At 38.4% G+C, this 23311-nt stretch overlaps 1 protein-coding gene across 9 annotated transcripts in view; it reads left to right on the top strand.

Moving 5' to 3' along the window:
• The window catches only part of THADA (THADA, armadillo repeat containing), a 213404-nt gene that overhangs the window by 173824 nt on the left and 16269 nt on the right, over positions 1 to 23311 (top strand). For 5 of the 9 annotated variants that reach the window (XM_040697059.2, XM_046938795.1, XM_015283682.4 and 2 more), the window contains 5 exons: positions 6600 to 7009; positions 7316 to 7437; positions 9210 to 9282; positions 11809 to 11953; positions 13996 to 14127. In XM_040697059.2, coding sequence (XP_040552993.1) covers positions 6600 to 7009; positions 7316 to 7437; positions 9210 to 9282; positions 11809 to 11953; positions 13996 to 14127 — 882 coding nt within the window. Of the gene's footprint in view, positions 1 to 6599; positions 7010 to 7315; positions 7438 to 8060; positions 8260 to 9209; positions 9283 to 10151; positions 10330 to 11808; positions 11954 to 13995; positions 14128 to 14215; positions 14262 to 18602; positions 18742 to 23311 lie in introns of those variants that run through there. The other 4 variants (XM_040697062.2, XM_040697061.2, XR_006938649.1 and 1 more) reach the window with 4 other exon arrangements.

Genomic DNA, 23311 nt, shown 5'->3' with positions numbered 1-23311 from the left:
TTTTCCTGGGTTTTACAAATGAAAACGTGCATTTTCTTGCTGTCTTCCAAGCAGCTGAACCTTTTGTAGATACAGCATAGGTAAATCCTCCCTTTGATCAGCAGGAGCAGTTTATTTGAAATAGTAATTGTGCATAGCACGTGTATGTATGAATCAAAACCATGGGCAATAACGTACCATTGTAGGAATCCCTTAAATATACTGCCTGAATGAAATTATTTATAGAACTTTTTAATAGTGTAGTGAGTTGAGCCCAATTTGCCCCCTCCTATACACACAAACTTATTTTTTGGTCTGTATTGTACTTCTTACTCTTTCTTGTTTTGAAAGGAAGCTAAATGGTAAGTAAAGTAAGTTTTTCTGCAGGCTAACTTAAAATCTGATAAAGTTTAAGTGGTGAAAATTTGGCAAGAGTAAGTAGGTTGGTTATTTTCATTATACTTTAACCCCCCTTTTCCTCAATCCCTAAGAAGTATAGCCAAGCAAATATTGTGAACAGAAACATTGGCAGTTTGCTAATGCTTGTTTTCATTATTTGGTCTAATTAGCTTAAATTAAAAAAAAAAAAAAAAATCCATCTGAACAAATTGAAAGCATTTTTTGTTCATTTTGTCAGAAATCGTACAAACTCAGTGTGCCAGTGTGTTGACTGTAGCACTTGTTGTTATTTTGACTCACAAGAAGTAAAAATTTGAAACGTATTTATAAAATCATCTAAATAGCCCATGTCTACTGACATGACATTAAACAAGTCAAAAGGGAGTGTTGTTGGGTACCCAATATTCTAATTCAATACTTACAGATCTACATGTCCTTAAGTATTGGACTTGCTTTGATTTACCAGTATGCCTTCAGAATAAGATCCTTTTTTAAACATGAACGCTTTTCATCCATAGCTCCTAATTTATGAACATGAATCTGTGAAGTTGAGAAAGAACTTCCCATTTTACTTAGGAGAGCTCTCTCGGAGATCACTGGTATTGCCAGTTCTTGATGATTTAGCACAGTGTTCGAACATCATTTTTAAAATGCTCAGAGGAATCCCTGATTCCAGGTCTATGAAGCTTTCACCTCATCTGGAGCAGCCATCAGCCCTATGCCTGTGAGCGCTGCTGATAGCAGGGTTGCCATGTACAACACGGTCACTGCATTTCTGTGGTTTCTGCCAAATAATACTGAAACCAGAATATCTGTTTCACTGTGTGAAGGCTGGCAGAGAGGAGGATGAGAGAGCTGAAGATGGAATCGTTGGAGGCCCGGGTACAGGGAGTTACTGGAAATTGCACAGATCACGAGATGGATATGCTGCGGCCAGAAGGCATTACAAAAAATGAGTAGGAGACAGTAAAGCAAACTGACTGAGACTGATGCAGACAAATACTGGGGGATAGGAAGTGGGGGCATGGAAAGCCAGCAGGCAGTCAAGGAAATGTGAGAGACAGGAGGTGGACTTGTGGCACAGACATGGGAGGAGGAAAGGAAAAGTGTTTCTGAAAAGACGAGGGGTGCGCAGTAAATGAAGGAAGATAGAGCATAATACTGCTAGGATGCTGTGCTGAACTGAGACTGTGGAAAAGTGTTAAAAGAAATAAACAACTACAGGGGAGAGAGGAACCGATTGTGGTTGTTAATATCAGCATTTAAAATCCAGTCCTACTGTAAGGATGGAGAGTGCTCATCCTTCTGTTAGCTTGTTTCAGGTTCTCTTTAGATTCCAGCATTCTGCAGAGACTGACTGGCACTGCTTCCATTGTTTTTTTATGGTTTTCTATCTATGCAAAACACAGATGGAAAACTTGGTACTATTCAAGAGAGAAACTGTAAGAAAAAACAGTCTTGATGTCCAGATCAAATGCTTTTTTTGTTTTCAGAACTTTCCCTCATACTAAAACAAATGCAAAGGGATGCTTCTGTCAGCAGCAGTGCACTATCAGTGGGTTCTGATAGTTCCTCAGGTTTGTAGTTTTGTATTGTGTTGGGAGTACTGATACTTGGTCTCTGATGTTGAAGGTATTGCAGATGTCTTTAAAAGAAAACATCTACTTAAAATATGTCTTTCACTTGAACATAGACAATTATTTAGTTCTACACTGTAATAAAATAGGCTTTTCTGTTCTTTGTTCTTTTTTCCCTCTTACCAGCGACTTCTTCCAAACTACTTCTAATAAGAATGCAAGATATGAAAAAAAAAAAAAAGCACATTATTTCCTTAATATTCATCTGGGAAAAATTCTTCTTAGCTTTCATTATGTTTCAGCCATCCCTGTATTTGTGTGATCCCTTAGGTACCCTTGGATAGATGATAGTTTGAGAGTGCATTTTAACCTCTCTTCAGTCCATGATTTATTCCACCTCCTAGGAGATCTTGGTGATTGATGGACGAATACCCAAATTTTTCACAGTTATACCCTGTTCCCTTCCTATAACATCGTACTGCAGACACAGCAGTGTTTCATTTTTACTTCTGTAAATTTTTATTGTCTGACTATGCAGTGTGTCCATAAGTTTTCTGATGTCTGTTGTAATTTCTTCCCTTTGCTTTGCTTTGTTCTTGTCATCTTGAGCCTCCAGCTACAAAGATGGAAGATGGCATGGCTGTTCAAGGGGCTACATGCAGGACTTGATCTCTGTATTTATCTAAGATGATTAAATGTATCATAATCACAGATTTAGGAAAAAAAAAAAAAACTCCTCATACAAGAGAGGTGTCAAATTGGCAGCAGGAATAGCCCATGTAAAATCACCAAGTCTAAACAAAATACATAACCAGTACTGTATATCAGCTGGCAAGGTGATGAAGCAACTCTACATTTTAAATGTAGAAAGAGTTCACATGATTTCTGTCACTTTGGAACATATTGTAGAATCTAAGATGAAAAAGCAGCTGAATCGTCCATCAGCTGACAGCTTGTTAATCCCTGAACAAGAAAGTATTTCTGTCCTTACTGTATGCATCTATTTATTCCATCGTCTGTTCTCAGAATAGTGCCTCCCTGTCACTGCTAGGAAGAAAGGAAGAAAGCAGACAAGTAATCATAGAAGTTTTGTAGACAGTCCTATAGGGCACAGATTTGTCAGGTTCTCATAGTTCCATTCTGCTCCTCTTCCTTTCCTGTTTATTTTCAGATGACTAAAGATAATTTAACTTCATATAGCTGACTGAATATGGGTTGATCACAAATAGGATAAAAAAGCAGACCCTCAAACCTACCCCCAAAAATGTAAAGTCCCTTGCTGTCAAAAACAAACAAACAAACAAAACCCTACGAACTAGTTTAGAGAATGCATATTTTAAGTAAGTGATCTACTTTCTTAAGTATTTGTTGTTTGTATTGAAGATATGGATGTTGGATGCTTATTGCAGTGTTGTTGACTTAAAGGAAATGAGGAAGACTGTGAGATGTTTCTGCACGATAGCAAGGAGAACCAAATGGTTGTGTAAGATGTGTCCCTTCTTAGAGGAGAGTCTTCCTGGCCCACACAGATGAAGCAATCCATAAGGAGGGAAAAAAAATAAATCCTCTTAATTCTTGGTGACTCGTATGCATCTCTTGGCCTCCTGGATAAGACTGCTTGTTGCCAGGATCCTCAGTTGATCAGCCAAAATTTGTTCTTTCTTCTCACAGCAGCTGGTTGTTGAAATTGTAAAATAATTTTTTGTTTGTAAATAAAAGTATGTCTTCACTGTGTTTTAACAGCAGCACCAGACATTTACTTTGGGAACCAGTGTGGTTTTTTGGTTTAGTCAGATATTTTGATAGAAGCCAAAGAAAAGAGTTTACTTAAACAGAAGAGAAAACATTTACATGAAAGCCGGGAAAAATTTCTCAGTGATAAAGTTGAAAGCAGAAATATTTCCTCTGCATTGTAATAAGACAGAGTTTTTCTTTCCTTCTGTATGTATTTGTGTGAAAAAGTCTTGGAGAACATGCAGACCACAGGGTGAATGTAGAAGGATTTGCTTTATGGGGTTCCGAGGCTAGGCAAATATGCAGACTATTGTACTGTGCTGACAGTCATGCTGTTAAGGCATCCAGTTTTAAAGATCCCCTCTGTAAAACAGGCTGTCAAATTGTAATTACTGAGGAAGACCAGAAGTCATCCAGAAGGCTTCCAAACCAGAAAAAGCAGCAGACACACGCACAGAAGAGGATCTGTAGCAGAAAGGTGCTATATTGCAGTCTTTGCTAGCTAGTGTTTCTGAGAGCTGTGCCATGTTTTTATATGAAATAATTTTCTCCTCCAAAGGAGAAGACACAGAGTGAAGTTATTCTGACCTTACAAAATTCAAGTGAAGATTTATTGCATCACTTCTGAAACTGGGTGCATGGCCAGCTCCTGGCCTTTATGGAAGGATCAGTGCTCCCTTGGGCTGCCAGAGGGTTGCAGGCTCTAGTAAAGTTGGGAATGTTGGCACAGTCAAAATGAAAGACACTTTCATTCTCTTCCCGTTGTTAATCATCCCTGTCCACCTAGAACTGCTCCCCTTTACTTTGCCGTACAGCTTTGACCCTTGCAATCTGTATGTTCTCCTGTTACTGCTTTGCAGGTATCCTAGCTATACCTCATATTGTTTACATTGATAGGAAACCAAGGGACTGCTCTTGCAAGCCTTAGGGAATCATACGTGATAAGGACAACTGAACTAGTGGAGTTGTCTTTCACCAAAATGCAGCAGGTAGGAAGCTCCAAAACTGATTATGTCTGTTTAAAAACTGTAGTCTGTGGAGTCAGGCTGTACAGTAAATAACTGGGACCACAGCCTAATCCCTCTCCAAGGCAACCAGACAGTTCAGAAATTAAGGAATTGTGGCAGCTGGATACTTGTTGTGTGACATAGGTATTAATACTAGTTTATGCTGTAATGCTGGTTTTTTTTATTGCCAGTCTGTTTGGAGGGGCTTTGGAAAATGTAGTAAATAAAATACACAAATTTACATGTTATGAGATGGAAGCCATCTGTGTCATCTAGAGGATTACGCTGTGACAGAAGCTCACAGTGATATTGCAGGTTTTGACTGCATCAAGCCCGTTCAGAAAAGAAACTGTAGTGAAAACGTGTATGACAGAACCAACGGTTAGGTAATAGGTCTGAAAATCTTTCAAATACCAAATTTCTTTGAAGCTTGTCCAGAATTACTCGGAAAGTGCTTCTGCCTTGTATGCGAGACAATCACAAGCATGCCAAGTTTCTGTGTAAATGTCAAACATGTTAAGATGGCTTTGAAAGAATTTGAATATGAAAGAGCAGGATATTTAACTGTAAATAGAAGGATTAGGGAAATGTCTTCCAGGGCAACAAAAGGGGAACCCATATTTGTACCGCAACTTTGTGTCAAATTCTGGATTTTAAAGGTGAAATTTGGATAGGCTTGTTGGTAGTACTGCCTGCTATATCAAATGTCTTGTAAATACTGAAGAAGTCTAGCCAAGTTTGCTTTAATCTTTGTATTTACCTTTAACGCATTTTGATACAAGAAACAAACTTCTAACATCCCTCAACACCAGATACAGCACGGTTCTTTTCTATGCTTGGGGTTTTCTTTGTGGTTGTCCCCTATTTCACGTTTTGTTTGAATTTTGTGGGATATAGCGATAGCGTATTTGTTTCCTTTCAGTACAAACTATACAGACGTCTAAACTGGGCAAAGGTCATGGATTCTGTATTGTAAAATTGCTTATTTCTAGTCACGATGGACTCAAGGGATGTGAGCATTTCATAATGTCTGTGTGTGAGAGAGGACTGTCAGTTGTTTCTTTCTTTCATTTTGTGTCAATAATGCCTACATTGCTGGGGCCTGAAATACTCTGGCACTGCAGACAGCACATATCTTTCTGTTAACTGCAAGAAGTGGTGATGCAGTGAAGTGCTGTGCAGTCTGGGGAGGTTGTACCAGTGTGAGTGACCAAATGTCCCTGCCCTGATGTATAAGATGGGCTCCTGTGTAATTCCTTTTTTGTTTTTTCTTTCTTTTTTAGTTGTATTAACTGTTCAAAGTTAACAGGCATAGGGTAAGCATACTGGATTTCTTTAATCTGTAAATTCATTAGGGTAATACACACAAGACATATCTATTTATGTAGAAAGGACATCTGAGTAGTATCCTATTCTTACTGCAGCTGTGCAAAGGGTGGACTTTCAGACAGTAGCCATGTCCTTATTTCTCCTGACTTCAACTGCAGCTGGGTAGCCTAACGGAGCACTTTCACTCTTAGAACTATTCTATAAAGGGTAATATGATTGTGTATTTGTATTTAGTGTGTTTTGACTTTCCAAACTACCTATATTGTTTTCATATATATTTAAGTATGTTTACATCAGTCACTTTCATCACATGTTGAACAATTTATAGTTTTCAGAACAGTCTATCGTATTTGTTTGCATTCAGACATGAATGGACATGATATCCAAGAAAGCTGTATCATAACTCAGAATTAATTTTAAATTGACATCTACATTTTCATTTTATTTCTAAATTTACCTGAGAGGTTTTTTGCATATCTGAAGATTTTCAACTTCAGAATCACTTGATTGTCTGCAGCAGATGGTAACAACATGTATTGGCCAACTTTACTTAGTTTATTAACTCTCGTTTCAGGAATGCAGTTTGTTGAGTTTTGGGAAGAGATGAACAGAGTTATTTCAGAATGTGAACTGATGACAGGTATTCCCTACTTGACTGCAGTACCTGGACTGGTGCAGTATCTTCAGAGCATCACCAAACTTGTAATATCAGTGCTGTCAGTGACCTCAGCTGCTGACATCCAGAGCAGCAGTTCACCCACTGCAATGAAAATAGCCAAGCCACCATTGTCAATAGTTCATCTCCTTCACTCTGAGTTTCATGAAGTACGTCTACTTGCATTGGAAGCAGTACTGCTCTGGCTCAAAAAAGTGAATGCCAAGCAAATTGCAAAAGAAGGAGGTGTACTGTGTTTGCTTGTTGATTTGGAGGGCGTTCTCCTCTCAATGACTCTGAAGGAAAAGAATCTCGAGTGTTTCTACAAGGTAGGAGAGTGCTACTTTATTGATGTTTAATATGTTTTCAGTAAATGATAATCTTAATTTTTACGAGTATATTTCAAACATGTATGATGTTTCTTAAATACTGTGTGTAATTTTTTTTGTTTATATAGAACAGGAGCTTTGCTGTAATTCTGCAAAATGTTCATGTGTAAAAGTAAAAATTTTGTTCCTTTTTTAGCACTATCCAGAAAACCTTCTTAGAGTGGGGTTTAAGGCAGTGGAGTATCGATCTCTAATGCGTGTGTTCACTAAGAATTCTTGTAAACTCTTTGTAAATTGTGTGTGCAGGTGCTGGAAATTCTTTATAATATGGATCTCAGAAATGTGCTTCCAAAGATTGAATGCTCTATAAAAATGAATCCAAATGAGTTCTTAACCTGGAGCTTAGACATAATGGATAACTCCAACAGGTATGGTCTGGCATGTGTATTTAAATGCTTCTATTTAAAATACTTGAAATGTCCAAGTGTTGATTGGTGTTAGAGCTATCTTAAAAAGTCATGTTTCAGAAAAGTGAGTGTGGCTTAATTTAAAAAAAGAAAGTTCTTAGTGAGATCTTTTGGAGAAGTTAGATGTGATCAGAATTATTAAAAAGGCCCTTAAGTTATAGTGGTGAGAACTCTATAAATGCCAGCAATACACTTCATGAAATTATAATTTACTACAGCTATTAGATGATAGTCAGTGAATATTGCTCTTTGCAAATGGTTATCAGGGAACACCATAATGCTTGGAGTTGAGGATCTACACATACATGAATTCACTGTGAATTTGCCGTTCGTTCTATTCCGATTTATGTGTTGAAAGTCTGTAGGAGTGTCAGACCTGACTCCACTTGGATTAGCAAAAAAGATTGACTCTAGAAATTAAAAACAAAGACATGAATGGTCCTCACAAGATTACTTGAATTCAGGGTTTGTTTCTTCTGCACTGTGGGCTATCAAGCAAGGTTTAAATTTAGGTATGTAGTATATTCCATCCTGTAGATTTGATGCATATTCTGAGCTCTGACATTGCCCGTTTTTCACATCAGGACACAAGTATGAATCCAGGACAAAGTTTGAGTGTATAAGAGAAGAAAATTGAGTCTCCCACTGTACCTTCAGACCTGGTTACACAATATCTGAAGTCTTACTGGACGGGACTGGCAGCTCTTCCTCAGGCTTCTGAAATTGCAGTATATATTACAGAGAAATTGAGAATCTGAGCTTAAGTTCAAGCGTACAGCATTTCTTTGAACATGCCTGCAGAGAAACCAAGGTGTTTACTGTGTGCTCCACTCTGTCAGTACGGGTATTGAAAAAGCACTCCTTCATCAGACTGCTTCTGCAAAGTCAGCAGAAAATGCCAATATTTAATGCCCTGAATTAGTTACTGAGTCCATCTATTCATAAAAGAATGGACAAACGGGGTGAAAGTATACAGGCATGGAGAGCCTATTTCTATTAGGTGGTAGTCTCTTTTTGAAGTCAAATAAAAATCATGCCCCACTGTTACCAACATATAATATTTAGAATATAAAGTGTAGAACAGCATGGTATAGCTGTGCATATTTGCAGTTGATTTGCACTAAATTTGTCAGGTTTAAATGATAGTGTGCAGTGTTTACTCCTGCAGTGAAATTAGATACACATGGTGAAATAACACTGGCTGGTGCTGTTGAAGAGGGAAATCATTGAAATAGCAGACCTTAGTGCTCAGTGTTGCCATTCCCTGCTGAGAGACCAGCCTCTTCAGGATGGTAACAGGCACCATCTTCTGGTGCCCTGCTGGGCAGGATGGAGGCTCAGGAGCCAGTGTTTGGTTCATTGTGCAGTGGTGACATTTTTAGCAGCTGTGGAAGAGAGATTCCTGGAACATAACTCCAGCTCGAAGGGATGCTTTTGGTTATCATTTAAAATAACATCTGGTTTCTTTGACTCAGGTTCCATTTTCAAATTTGTTTTTCTATAGGAAGTATGTAAATAGAAAAAGAAAAACATGAGAGGTGAAGTAAGAGCATATTGCATTTGTATATTAACTGAAAACTAGAGTCAAGGTGTGTAGTGTAAAACTTAGCACTTAGCTTGCAAAATACCCATTGGTGATAATCAGGAAGGAATAGGAGTTGGCTGTGTTTCTTCTAGAGATGAAAAGGTGGCAGAAGTAACTGCTTCGTATGTTCTTCACCTTATTTTCTCAGCACTGAAGTTCGAAGCATGGCTCTCAAGTTTGCCTCAAAGTTCGTTGTACATCTTTTAGAGAACCACCAGCAGGTAAGTGGAACCGAAGCGGCCTAATGATTTTGTAGTTCAGGAGCTTTTGGTGGTAGAAGTAGAGTGGCTTCTCTTGGTTGTGAGTCCCAAGCTTGTGTTCTCCTGTGTCACCTGTACCTTTTATGGCTTTATATCTTCTTCTCTGAGCACAGCACTGCGTTCTGAAGTGAATCCTCCACCAGTATTCTCTCAGTATATCCCTTTGAAAGTAATCCCAAGCTAAATACAGGAGTAAATCTTTCTGATGGACTCTGAGACCATCCAAAGTAGTCATTCTAATGTGGAAAGAAGAACGCCTGCAGCAATTAGCACCCTGTATTGAATTAATTCCATGTCCTACAGTGGCAACTCTCTGTGGCTTCTGATTGCTGGAGCAGCAGGAGAATAGTTTGTCACTGAATTTTCTCTCTCAAATTGAATAAATATAATAAGCCATGTAAAAATAAGACGCTGTTCTCTGTTTATCGACTAATTTAGATTGTTACGAACACAACTTCTGCCTCAGATTTGTTTTGATTTAAAATTGTCACTCTGTGGCATCACGTATATATGTACAGAGCAGTGCTAACACAGCTTTTAATGTTAGAAAACTTTTATTTTTCATGTTTTTAAAGATACAAAAAATACTTCATGGGTATTTCATTTTTTTTCCTATAGCCTTTATTTTTGTGTGAAATACACAGCGGAATCAGTTCGCACAGTATGCTGTGCAGTCTTCTGTCTCGTTGAAAAAAAAAAGGCACAGAACTGCACAGAGGGATTGAAAAAAATAAAATGAATTATGTTGTTAATTCTTTTGTTTAAAAAAGGCAAAAGGACTTCAAGTCATAAACAATAAAATAACCATATAAACTTGGGTTCACAAATAGACTTGGAACATATCGTTGCTATGAAGTTTTCTAATAATTTATGAAGAGGAGATAGTGAAAAATTCCGGCACAATCTGAACTGCAGTAATGCTAGAACAACTTCCTCTAAAAAGCCTGTAAATCATGGGAGACCTAAGACATCTGTATGGAGAGTGTTTTCTGCTTTATAAAAGATCAGGTATGCCGGGAGTTTTACATCTAAGTTTCTTTGGGCTCACATTCAGTTTATGCATCTGTAGGAGGGATTGTTTGAGATAATCCATGTGTCCAGTTAAATCTAGGGAATTGTAATCCCTGATGAGGTTTTTACTTTGCTTAGCCCATTACAAAATCTGCAGGACACACTCTGGCTCTATCCCTGTGCTGTGCTGAAACACACACGAGCCACTCCCAGTGACCAGAGCATGAGAAAGCCTTCATTTGTCCCTTCATGAGTCCTTGTGCACTGCTGCACCTTTTAACTCTGCTCTCTTTGTTGTTGGTTCTCTTCTTTGTCTTTTTTACTTCTTCATTTTTTTTCACTGTGTTTAGGGAAAAACAAATAGGAAAGGAAAAAAAATAGTTGCAGACAGCCCAGGTGTTTCCAGGTTGAGCTTGTGCTGTTTTCCTGTTTGTATGTGAGATCCCAATGTCTTTCATTTCAATGGTCCTTCTAATTGCCATAGCGTGCTGGTCAGAGGCTGTGCCCTGGTGCCATCTCCCACAGGTCCAATACCCGACCCTGCCCTTGAGGCTCCTTCACCTTGCTTGCCATGATTGACCATGGCTCTTGCTTGGGCTTCCAGCTCTTCCTTTGTCACCTGTGGAAGTTAACACTAATTCCCTCTTATGACCCCATTGTTCCAATGGAGATCAGAATTGACAAGTCTTGGAAGCCCTGTTCAATTTATAGGTAAATCCATCTTATTTTCTTCCACAAAAATCTCGTAGCCATTGCTACACATCAAAAAGAGTCAAAGCTTTGTTCCATTATTACTAAGCAGTGGATTTCTTAGTGTCTCTGAGAGCTAAATGTTTTCCAAAAGATGGTAGCTGAATATTGTTTTAACTAGGAAATTCCTCTTTCCTGTTTGTTATTTTTTTTTTTTTTTAACTCTTCAGCTCTCAGGACAGCAGACTTTGCTGTATGTCAGCCACCATGGAGATTCTTTCTATATTTTGAGTGCATATGCTACCAGAGCCCAAGTTACCTCATTTAAAAAAAGTGTTCCTCCCCAGTTTCCTTAGATGATACAGATGCAGCTGCATTCACCTACCACTTTATCAAGCACTGTATTGTTACCAAAATGCCTATGATTGACTGCTGCCCTTCCAAATACATGTGCTGATTTACATGTAGGATGCTTTTGGGAATTGCTTTTCTTTGTTACAGTCCAGGATACCTATCTTTGGCTTTCTTTTATAGAAGAATTGAGGACACAAGGATGTTTTGACTTAGTGAAGGGACACCATGTATGTGTTGCCTACGAGTGCTGGTATAACTATAAGAAAATCTTCTGTCTTAACTGTGACATAGTCAACTTTTGAATATCACTACCTTGGAAAAAATGCATTAACTGATGGGTTGTATATCTTCAGCAATTTGTACTTTAATGTGATAGTGACCAATAACATGGGGTGTAACAGCTTACTTCTCTGGTATGTTTTGTGCTTTCAGATTTCAGAAGAGGTCTTGAAAAAATGGGTTCAACAGTTAATTTATTTCTGTGGAGATGAGCAGGAGACAGAGATGCTGCTAGCAGCTGCTGAAGTATTTAGAAGTATAACATCATTACTTCTGATCAGTGAGAAGCTCGTTCTTGGTGAGTAGTTTGAATATTCTGGATCTTTCCCGAGGAAACCCTGTAATATATGACTCAAAATGTATTATGTACATATATATGTACACCATTTGTACATAAACGGATCAAACAAGGTATTCTGAGAATTTTAAGAGGACAACATACTAAACATTATTTACTTATTTAAACTATAAATGTATTTAAATCCTGGTAGAAAAAGCTCATGTGTAGAGCTTCTTGCAGTAACTCCACAGAGAGGAATGTGAGGTGCTAAAATGTTTCCAAGCCACTGTACATCTGCACAGATTTACTGGCTTGCTCTCTGACCCAGACCTTTCTGACATATTCTGTTGGTGATGTGGACATACTTTAGTTTAACATTGTGAGCAAAATAAAGCTCTGTTGGCTGAATGTTGAAACTAAATGGTTCAGTCTAGAAATGAGGAACAACATGTTCTACAATGAGAATGATTAGTAATTGGATCACAAGAGGTATGATGATTTGTTTTAAGTTAACATTAGACTGTCTATGTAGAAAGCTAACCAACCAACCAACAAAAATCTTCATTGCCTTTTTCAACAATGACTGAGAAGCAAAGCTATGTGAAGTTCTGTGGTCTGTTGTACAGAATAGGTAGGATTTTTTTTTGTTCTGTTTTGTTTTCCTTTTAAAAACCCCAACCAATTTTTTGTTTCTTTTGTAAACACAGACTAAGGGGATGCTGTGACTAAGGGGCCAGGAGATACCCTAAAAAACATTTATCTACCACAGTAAATAAAAGTCCCCAGGGTGTTAGTGGGCAGCCATCTAAACTGGCTCTTTGTTCTGAAAATCAGACCTGGGGAAGAAAGATGGAGAACTAATATGCCATACAACCTAGAACTTTCAGTCTGGAGTTCTTCACAACTGCGTATCAGTCCTTCCAATGAGCTCCCTTTGAAGTACATTCATTAGAGGAGGAAGGCCGGTGCAAGTCAGTATGGCCTGGTTTGCATCATTTCTCCTTAATGTTGTTTAAGAGTTCAGATAAAGTCTTTCTGGAAAATCCATTTTCAGGCTTCTACCTCTCTGGCAGGTATGATAACAATTTGTCTAGGTGGGAAAGCTGGCCACTGAATAAAGAATGGAACATCTATTCTGCTCCAAGTATGCCAGTATAAGATTATTATGTATGTTGTGCTAGGAAAAAGCAATTTCTTTCTGAAATAATTACACTCTCTGCTATTCCCAAATAGGAAAGTTGTATGAAATATGGGAATACTTCTGCCTGTGAAGTTAAGCCTAAAGCAATTCATTTGGGCCAAGCAATGAAATATATTTAATTGTCTGGCTAGCCTTGTAATACGAATCTCTGATAGAACTGTTGATAATACGTTTGAAGCAAACCAGTGCAGCAATGAAGCGGGCACTTTGTTGTTCTCTGTGATTGCCAGAAAGTGATAGTATCTAATAACTGACTGCCTCCAAAAGTTCCAGTGAATTCCTTTAATGAGAATGCTCAATGAGAGCTGAAAAGTCACTCCATCTTAATCATACCCCAGCAAACAGATGAGTACAGTCTTGCGATTTCTGTACTTCATCTAGTCATCCTTTGTTCCATGTTTCTTGTGGGTGATGGCATTTGTGGCCAGCACTACCAGCAGTATCTGAACAAAACTTGGTTTGGCAGCCCGCAGGCAGAACACAGTGTGCTAATGAATCTCCAGCAACAAAACTTTTGCCAAATGGGAATTATGTGCTCCTAGAAACTGTAGAAAATTCAAAGCACTCAAAACTTAAAGTTCAATACAGAGGTATCCATTCTTCGGACTGGATCTGGAATGGTGTGACCCACTGTTTTAAACCAAGCTGAATCAACCACCTAAAATATGCAGGAAATATTTTTGATTGTATTCCCGGTTGTCTTCCTAGTGTATTACTAATGCATTTATCATGCCCCTGCTTCAGTGTTTCACTGAATTTGTTATGTTTAAATGTGCAGATAGAGCTTCATAATTTTTTTGAATGTGTGTAAGAAATGGAATCCTAATTTTTCTCCATTTATATATATATATATGTATAGGTCTCTCTGATACCCTCGCAATGTGGAAATGTGTGATTCTCCTGCTGCAGAATGAAGATTTGGTAGTAAGGGATGCAGCTGCTGAGGTTCTACAAGTTGCACAGGCTGAAAAAAAGAGCAGTAAAGGAGCAGGTACGCTCACTTCTTTTCACTTTTAAATTATACTGGATACTTGGGAGACTGAAGTATTTCTCTTCTGATCATAAAATTTTTCTAACAGTAAAATGATCCATGTATCTCTTGAGCACGTACCATGGAAGATAACAGTAAGTTGAGATTTGACACCCACCATGCTTTTATTATTTTGTTTACACTGTTCTTGATGTAATTTGCAAATGTTTAAATGGATGTGTAGAAAAGACAACTGCAGTATTCAGCCTTATGGTTCATACCGTTAATAAGTCAACTATAACATAAGGAGTAATGCTGAAAAGTCTTTAATACAAGCATTAGTCTAATACAGTGCAATGGAAGGTGCTATTTGAAACCCAGGTTATTATAATAGCCTGATCACAGTGCAACAGGAATCTGGGAAAACCGTACTCAACTCATTGATTCATTATTAGACCTTGAAATCCATTTAGATAGAGATCAACAAAGACAATTCTTAGCACACCCACAACATTCTTTCAAGGACAAGGGCCCTTTGTCTGTATGCCCTAGTTTACTCAACCCTGTTAATTTTAAAATAGCCACAAAACTTGAGTAGGCTTAACTAATTAATGTGTTTTGCTTTGAGAGTCTTTGCTGAAGCATTCTTTCTTGTGTTGTGAATAAATAAGAATTTGCCACCAATCTGTACTCGCTCTGGTGGTCCCTATGGTTCTGTGCTATTCAGTAATGCCTCCACCAGCTTGTCTGCAGTCAGTACAATATAGCTGACCTGCTCCACGTGAACTTCTGCTAGACTAGTGATAAAGACTCTCTGCGGTTAAAACAAATGCGGCAGTACAAGTGTATGTTTTCTACTGCTATAAATAGAAGTATCTGTGAATGTGCTCAGGCGGCATATACAGTGTTGAGCTGGCACTGTTCAGACAGTGCTGTGGGGTAGGAGAAGTTAAAAGAAGGGATGTGTTAAAGGCAGCTTTTGTCTCCCTGTTATTTCCTGCAGCTCTCCTTCCAGCTCTCTCATCACAGCTCTGGCAATTTATCTGGTCTGAGCTCCAGCTCTGCCAAGCATCTGGATGCTCTGTATGTGTGTCCCAGCCCCTGACACTGGTGTCTAGGGGCCATCCTCAAATATCTCTTGTGGATGGTACTTTCTCTGAAAATAATACAATCATGCTTTTTTTACTCTGGTTGCTGTATTTTGTCCCTTTTTCCTTGTTTTACCCTTTTGTCAGGGGCTATTCCCCTGTAGCTTGATAAGGTGTTCAGGGCTCTCTCCTACTCATTAATATTATGGTCATATCAGTACTTGCTGATATAACTTCCCATGTTGGTAAGGAGAAGAAGCCAAAATTGAGGAAGTAACATCAAAATTGTTTTTTAGTTTCAGTGTTCCAAATCAGGATAGGGACTCATTCCCTAAACTTACTTTACCCCCTTAGTTATGCTAAAAATAGTAAGAATATGCATATACCATGAATGGCAAAGTACACTGCTTTTGAAGATACAGTCCAGATTCTTTCCTCCTCCATTTAACATTTTTGCTATTGTTTCTGCCTGTGAGCTTTTTCTGTACTAAACTCCTTTATTTCTCTGTGCTTTGCAGTCTGCCTTTCAGGATAGGATAATGCTGGCTTTCATTTGCAACTAGATAAAAATAAGCAGTACCTTCAGTTGTTGTTTGTTACTTTCTTTCATACCCTTTTTTTACATATGTACATGTATACAGTATGGTTGGGTTGTTTTTTGTTTTTTTTTTTTTTGTTGTTTTTTGTTTTTTTTTTTGAAGACATTTTGTGGGTCACCACTGCTCTCTGTCCTGGAAATTCCTAAATGACATTCAAATAACTGCAATATTTTTCCTCACATCTCATACCGTGGAAGTCTTTCCTTTTATCACAGCTTAGATTCTAAAGTTTCTAATGCATTAGAATTCATTAGAAGCCATAGAACAGCTCTCTTTAAATCCTTCATGTCTTAAAAACTGCTGGATAGCTTATACTGACTGACTTTTCATTTCCATTATGTGATGACAAATACATATTGTGGCACAGCAGTATTATCATGAGATCAGAATGAAAGATGACTCAAGAGATCAAAACAAGGACTGGATGACTAGAGTGCTATTTCTGTGCACTCTGTAATTGCTTCAGTTTCATTGCCATTAACGCTAGTTAACATAAGAGAGTAAACAGCCTATTATAATTTCAGTTTTCTTTGTTCCTCAAACGTCTTTATGCCCAAGTAGATGTTATATTTCCAGAAAGACTGCACTGTTGTGAGTGTCACCTTTTACTGCTGTTAATTTACTGCATGTAAAGCGGGAATACTGCTCACAAATTCCAAGCATTGGACTTGCCAGAGATGTTGGCACAAGCATTATCATGTCTGCTCTCCACAAAACTCTCACCTGTATATACAGCACGTAAAGCAGCTGGCCATAGCTGTCTACAGAAGAACTGAATTGCCAGCTTAGGGAATGAACACCTTAAATGTTTTATTTGTCTGAGGTCCATAGGAATCTCTGTTTATAGCCTGATAACTCTGATTAAGCCTGCAGAATTGATAACTGGTACAAGCTGGTATTTGTTTTTCATGCAGCAGAATATAGCACAAGGGTGTGTATGCAGCAGCTGGAGTGAGTCTGAATTTTTACTCTGCTTCAGGAAGAAGATGTGTGAAGCTAGACTATTTGCTATCAGTAGCAAACTCAGTTTATTTGCATAGATTGTTAATATACCCATTATAGGACATTCTTTCTTTGCCTACATGTTGCTGAATTATAGCATATGTGTAGCAGTGTGACTGTTTCGTGTTGCATTTTCAGGTCATTTATAGGTGGTGAAACTGGAGGCAAATGGACCTTTCTATTAGCGTGGCTTCACTTCCTGTAACGGCCCCTATCTTTTGTAATTCTTTGAAGCATTACGTGAGCTCCTGGAAGAGAATGTGAACTTGTGTGTTATTCCTTCATGGCTTTTAGTGAGGGCAAAAAAACCCATTTCCTCAAATAACTGCATAATCCATGCAGCTTTGGATCACTCAAATGATTAGAGCAGTAACCTTGCAGAGCCTGAAACAGCAGGTAACAGATGTGATAAAAGAACGGTCAAAATTGCAGCCCCTATTTTTGAGTGAAAGGAGGAAAGCTCAGAAGACCAAACTGATACACAGCAGGTCTCCTGTGCTCTCTTTGCTCTGTCCTTCTCTTCCCCTGAAAGCTCCTACTGTTACTGGTAAAGTTCATGTTTTTAATTTATTTTATTCATTCAGATGAGCTTAATTTAATTTTTGTAATTAGGTAAAAACTAATGGGGGGGTGTGGGTTAGTGAGGTTGGCTGGCTGGCTGCAGTCATTTTCTGAACAGAGCAGGTTGAATAGAGTCCTGTCTCACTGGAAACGAGAAGACCTTTTGTTTTGCTTGCTAAAAATAACTTATGAGGTAGTTAAGGTTTTACTAATAACTTGAACAATATAAACCCAATCTGTAACTCGAGGTATTGCATGTACACTTTGTTGTTGTTTCCTCATGCATTGAGGTGTAAACTTCTGTGGGATTGTTTTATTCCTCTTAGTATGAGGGAGGGTACAGGAAGTATTGTATTCAGTGTAAATGTAGAATAGCTGCTTTGAAATCTAATTAAATTAGTGACCCGTGGCTGTGTAAAGTCTAGACCTATTCACAAGCAGCATTGCTCATCCAGGAGGGTTACTCCTTACAAGAAAGAAGAAAAAGGAGTTTACTTTCTCTGTTGATGATTGCTTTAACTGAATATCCTGACAAATTCATTTGCTAGAACGAAAGTTGTATTCATTGGTGTCATTTTGCTCTATGCATTTTTTTTTCTTATCCAGAGAAGCGCTTTCTAAAGTTATAAGATTGTCAGAAATTGAAAAACTTAGATAAACTGTCTTTTTTACTATTACAGCTAAGCCAATGCAGTTCTCTGAACCACATAGATTAACATTTATATTGGTAAATTACCAAGTCAACCTTAAGTTGGGTTAAGATCTTAAAAATTTTCAGCACTGGTGCCAATTTAGCTGATTTGATTCAGCTCAGACAACTTCAGAAGTGTAGATGAACAATTAGGCTTTCAGAGCTGAGTCAGTTTTTGAATGTACCTGAGTGATGTAGAGGCCTAATATGATTTAGGCCTTTGGGAACCTCTTGTTGCAGGCAAGCACAGCAGCATAGTGACACAGCAGCATGGCTTAGAGATGAGCAAGGCTGCTCTCTGGAAGCTGCTTTTTGGGCTAATTCTGAGAATGGAATTGGGTCTATGGGTGACATAGACAGAATATATTGCTGATTAACTCACTGGCCAAAAATGCAGGGATATTGATCCTGATCCTTCTCTTCCCATCTCACACACTTCAGAATGAAACAGTACAAGATACTCATACTCTTGTCTCAGGAGTTCCTGCATAAAAGGCAGTGCAAAACTCACTTTTATTCCTGGTTGTTCCTTTCCATTTGACTTCTAACCTTCAGGGAGGTGATTAGTGAAAATGACAGATATGCTGTTGGGAAAGGGGCACTACTGGTCTGCACAGCAGATTTGGTTGAGATTCCTGTGGAAGTCATCATGTGACCCATGGTCTCCGCTGGCCTCTAACCTCTCAGACTAAAGGTATGGAGGAGACTCACCTTTCAGTAACTTTTGTATTGCCTATTGACTAGAGAATGTAAATGTGAGTTAAGGGGGAAGTTAAACTGTGCTCCGGGGAGAGGAAAAAAGTGATTTCATTAGGTTAAAGAATGAAACATTTGCAAGGTAACTTCAAATTTTTTTCTAGTCTTTAGCATTTGGCTGAATAGAACCTCTCTGTCAATCAGGCTGTCTCCGTGGCATGAAGAAAATCAAAGCTGTTTGTTCCTTGTGCTTCTTTTTTTTTTTTTTCCCACACATCATGAATACAGAAGGTAAATTAAAATAAAAACTTCTTGACTGTAGAAAGTAGTGCAGATGTGTGCTAAAAGTCTCACGTTTATGTTTATTGGAGATGAGATGCATAAATAAGCCTTTAGCAGAGGTAGAAAAGGAGAAGTTAAGAAAGCATCAGGCTGTATTTACATTTGAAAGAGAAGAGATTTTGGTCAGATTTATGTTCCTTTTTCCTGTCCTTTAAAAATCTTCTTCAGTGAATCTAAAGCTGTACAGAAGTTCTCATACATATGTGCCATGAGAAGATCTTGTAAATCAGTTGAAAGATAAGAGATAATGTTGGCTGTGTGATGTTAATACTGTCCAATGGCCTGGCATTCATCATCAGCACCACAGGTGATATCAGCAAATCATGGGTGACTGACACAATCTCAAAACTTGTACCCCAAATGTCCTTTATGACTGATCCATGAAGTCTTCCAGGACAAGGAAACAAATTAAATCCATTCTCTAGTTGCTGGTGAAACGGCTAGGAGTAAATGCTGTGCAAAACTCATATGCTAAAAATACTGTTGTCACTGGTACTATTCAGCTGGGTGATAAGAGCATCCCACGTACTGCACAGGAAAATGTAAAGAAATACATTGTACTTTCATTGCTGCCTCAAGTCCTTGTTGGTATTTGAAGCTGTGTTTTATTCCTTAAAGTACCTAGAAACCTTGGTCATAGCAAAAGTCCGTCTCTTCTAATGAACCATGTAAAGGAGAAAGACTGATGTGTCAGTCCTCTTGCCAAACCTGGGGAGAGATCCACTGCTTTGCTATATTTCTGTGCTGGCATTGTGCTTCCCTTCTAGGGAGGCAAATGGGAGGAGTGTGGTGTATAAAAAACGAGTTGGGTTACTCTGATCCTGGACAAAGATTAATGTGTAGGGTTCAACTTTTCTCATGCATTGGTTGACTTGCCCCGATGTTCAGGTTAGGCTAATAGACCTCTTTGTAAGCTGAGGCCCCAAACAATTCCCTTAATTGCATCTCTTAAAACCAGTTCTGGCAGCTGCCTGCCTTAAAGAAATAGATGGTAATTACCTGAACATAAACTAGGGAACTGTATGCATACGCTGCTTTGAGGATGTATTAACTGGAATCTGTGGCAGGATCATAAGTGATTCGTTTCCATTTCTTGATTTAAGTTAGAGTTGTGCATTTTTTTTTCTCTGTTTAGATTCTTCAGAGATTGATGGAGGAGTTATGGAAAACATGGAATCAGAATTTGTCTGTAGAGAGCGCTGTGCTGAAGCTATCTAGGGCTCTTCCAGTTGCTAACCTGAAAACAAGATTTTTAGTGCTGTGGAGGAGCACAGCTGCATGCAGAAGATGGAATGTTTTCATTCTAAGTACATGATGTCAACCACTATTGTGTGGAAAGTTAAGAGCTTCCAACAGTTGGATCAATTTCAAGTCCTCCCAACTGCCCTGGGTAGGAAAAAACAGCATTCACAGAGTACTTAAATAACACCCATGAATTTTAAGCTACCTGGAGAGTCTTCTGTAAATTTGGAATCTGATCCACCAGAAAGTTCTCCTAGTCAGATCTTGTGATGTGCCACAGGGCTTTTGGGTAGTGTGCAGAAGTCCTCAGCAATGACAGGGCTACTGATGGAAAATTGCTCCTGGCGTTAGCTATAACGCAGTGGTGTTCCTTGTGCTGGGGGCAAATGAAAGGAAGGCTAATGTAATTTTTTTTCTGGGATCAGCTCCAGTATTTATTTTGCTTTGACAGTTTTCTTGATAACTGAATTCTGGTAACCAGATGCACAACTGTCCAAAATGAACTAAACCTGTCATAAAAGAGGAATTGTTTGAGCTGAATGTTAGGATTTCAATGGGAGGAGACATTTAGCCAAATGGCCTTCGAGAGTAGACAAGACCCATCTCCGTAGAAGCAGAAGATGATGCAATGAAGTTCAGAAACAATCAAAAGCAGAAAAAGCTCACAGTGAAACAGAGTTGTTCCCATTGCAGAACAAGATGAAACTGCACAAAGGATACTTATTTTATAAAGGTTGTGTGTGGCATCTATGTGATAGTCTATGTTAAAAGAAATACTGCCTGCCACCTCAGTGGCAAAGTGTGAAATACTGGCAGCAGTTTGCAGTGCTGTAATCAAATACAGTGTAGGACTGTATTCACAGACACTGTAAAGTGGTGAAAGCTCTTCGGTTATGTTAGATAAAGCAAGCTGAGGACAGGAGGAGAGGTCGAACAGCTGTGTGTGTATTCCTGGAAAACGCTGAAAGGGGTTCTAACAAGAGAGGTGGAGGGGGTGCTGCTGGGAATTACAAGAACACTCTGCACTGAGAAGTGCACTAGACATTACTGAAAAGTACCACAGACTGTGCAAGGTAACATCACAGATAATGTACCAACACTGTCCATAATTGTAGGATTGTAAGTAGAGTAGGGGTCACAGACAAGGACGTGCTCCTTAAAATGTTGAATGTTCAGCCTTCTACTTGACAATACCTCTGGCCACATCTATTTTTCCCCTTCTGTGCTTTTAAAGGTAAACACTTCTTCGTGCATACATAAGATTCATTTAAATCACAGCAAATTAATAGATGATAAATATCTGTGGTAGCTGGTGACTACCTGATGACTATGACGACCTTACATCTAAGAAGCTTGTTCCAGAAAGCAAAATGACACGTGGTAGAGATTATGAAACATTTACTGTGGCTAGAAGCTATAATTTGGTGTTTTTTACATCTACTGTAATAGTTCTAAGAAGCACACAATTACAGGTCAGTTGCAAGATGAAAGAATTGAGGTTTACGAGTGTAAATGAATTCATCTGGTGTCTTTGCTAGAATAAATTTAGTTCTGTTCCAGAAGCAGATTTGACCTGTGGCCTACTTGTATCATAATGTTATACCCATAGGTATATTCAGAATCTTTAACATTTCTTTTATATCTGCCATTCTAGTTTTATACCCTAAAAACGTTTCCTATTTTTATGAAAATTACTGGAAGATCTGATTGGGAAGTAACTGAAGTCTTTCAGATTGCATTTGTAATACGATTGTTTCCTGTCTTAATGGTGACTCTTGAATAATGTGTAGATATTTTCCCTGGATGCAGAGGAAAAGTAGACAGAAAAGGCTAGAAAATTGGCTTAAATATTTTATTTGGAAAACTCTTTAGAAGTTACCTTTGGCCTCATGGACCCAGAGCTCATTGTGTTGTCTTCCTTTGCATGAAATTCTAGGTAAAAACAAATTGTATTATCTGTCTTTGCTGACTAGTTCTTACAGCTAAGTCATGAAGCATTGTGGTTTTGAGGGTTTGTTTGTTGTTTCCTGTAGCTGGCATTCTACACTGCTAATTCTGGGCACGCTAAGAATCAACAAAAATACTCAGCTTCGTCTTCCTATCTAGAATTTTGAAATATTATCTTAACATATTTATTTAGAGACAGAATAGAGGTCCCATGACAAATAAAGATTACTGGATTTAGCCTATAATCTGTATAATATTTTGCGCCTGTGTTCAGTATCCCTACCAAGATTAGAATGTATTACTTGAATAAATTGGAATATGGAAGTGTGTAACTTTTCATTCATTCATTAGCTGACATGGGTGAAAGCTGGAGCAAATGGGGTGCTAGCACAAAAGGATCTGAGTTATCCATATAACTTGGAACTGCCTCTGACCTCCTTAGACTGCTTAAGACAGAGGAGGTCACGTGAAGGAAAGCAGTACAAACAGATACAGCTCAGCATCTGTGGTATTTTTGGTGTCTTAAACACCGCCCTCACAGTGCATTTGAGAGCTGCATTCTGGAAATTCTGATGTGAAAGATCAGTGAGAGGACGGGTCTGGTGTATCTATCGTAGTAGTATGCTTTGTAAAGGCTGACATGGGATTACAACTGAAAGAATATGATGGGCTGGAGAGCTTGCAAAATTTTACAAGTTTTCAATGACTTGAAAAGCCTAGCTCAGTACTGTAGTGATCTAGTTTGTAAACTCTTCATACTTACAATTTAAATGTTCATCTGTATTATATATAGAATAGAAGAATACATGCTGAGATGTGTACAGCTAATGCTGTAGGAAGTAGTCCATTATTACATTGCTAAATACATTAGTATTTATTAGTAAATACATTGCTCATAGAAAACTCCACTTGGCAGCTGTGGAGAGTGAAGGTCTCTGTCTTTCAGCAGCAGAGGTAACAGTGATAACAACAGTGCTGTTGTTCTGCCCTTTGCATCGAACTTGACTGTAAGATAACTCCTCTGAAAGAATGAAGCT

Source organism: Gallus gallus, chromosome 3 (genome assembly GCF_016699485.2).
Source record: "Gallus gallus isolate bGalGal1 chromosome 3, bGalGal1.mat.broiler.GRCg7b, whole genome shotgun sequence".
NCBI lineage: Eukaryota > Metazoa > Chordata > Aves > Galliformes > Phasianidae > Gallus > Gallus gallus.
This window is presented reverse-complemented; position numbering and strand designations above follow the sequence as displayed.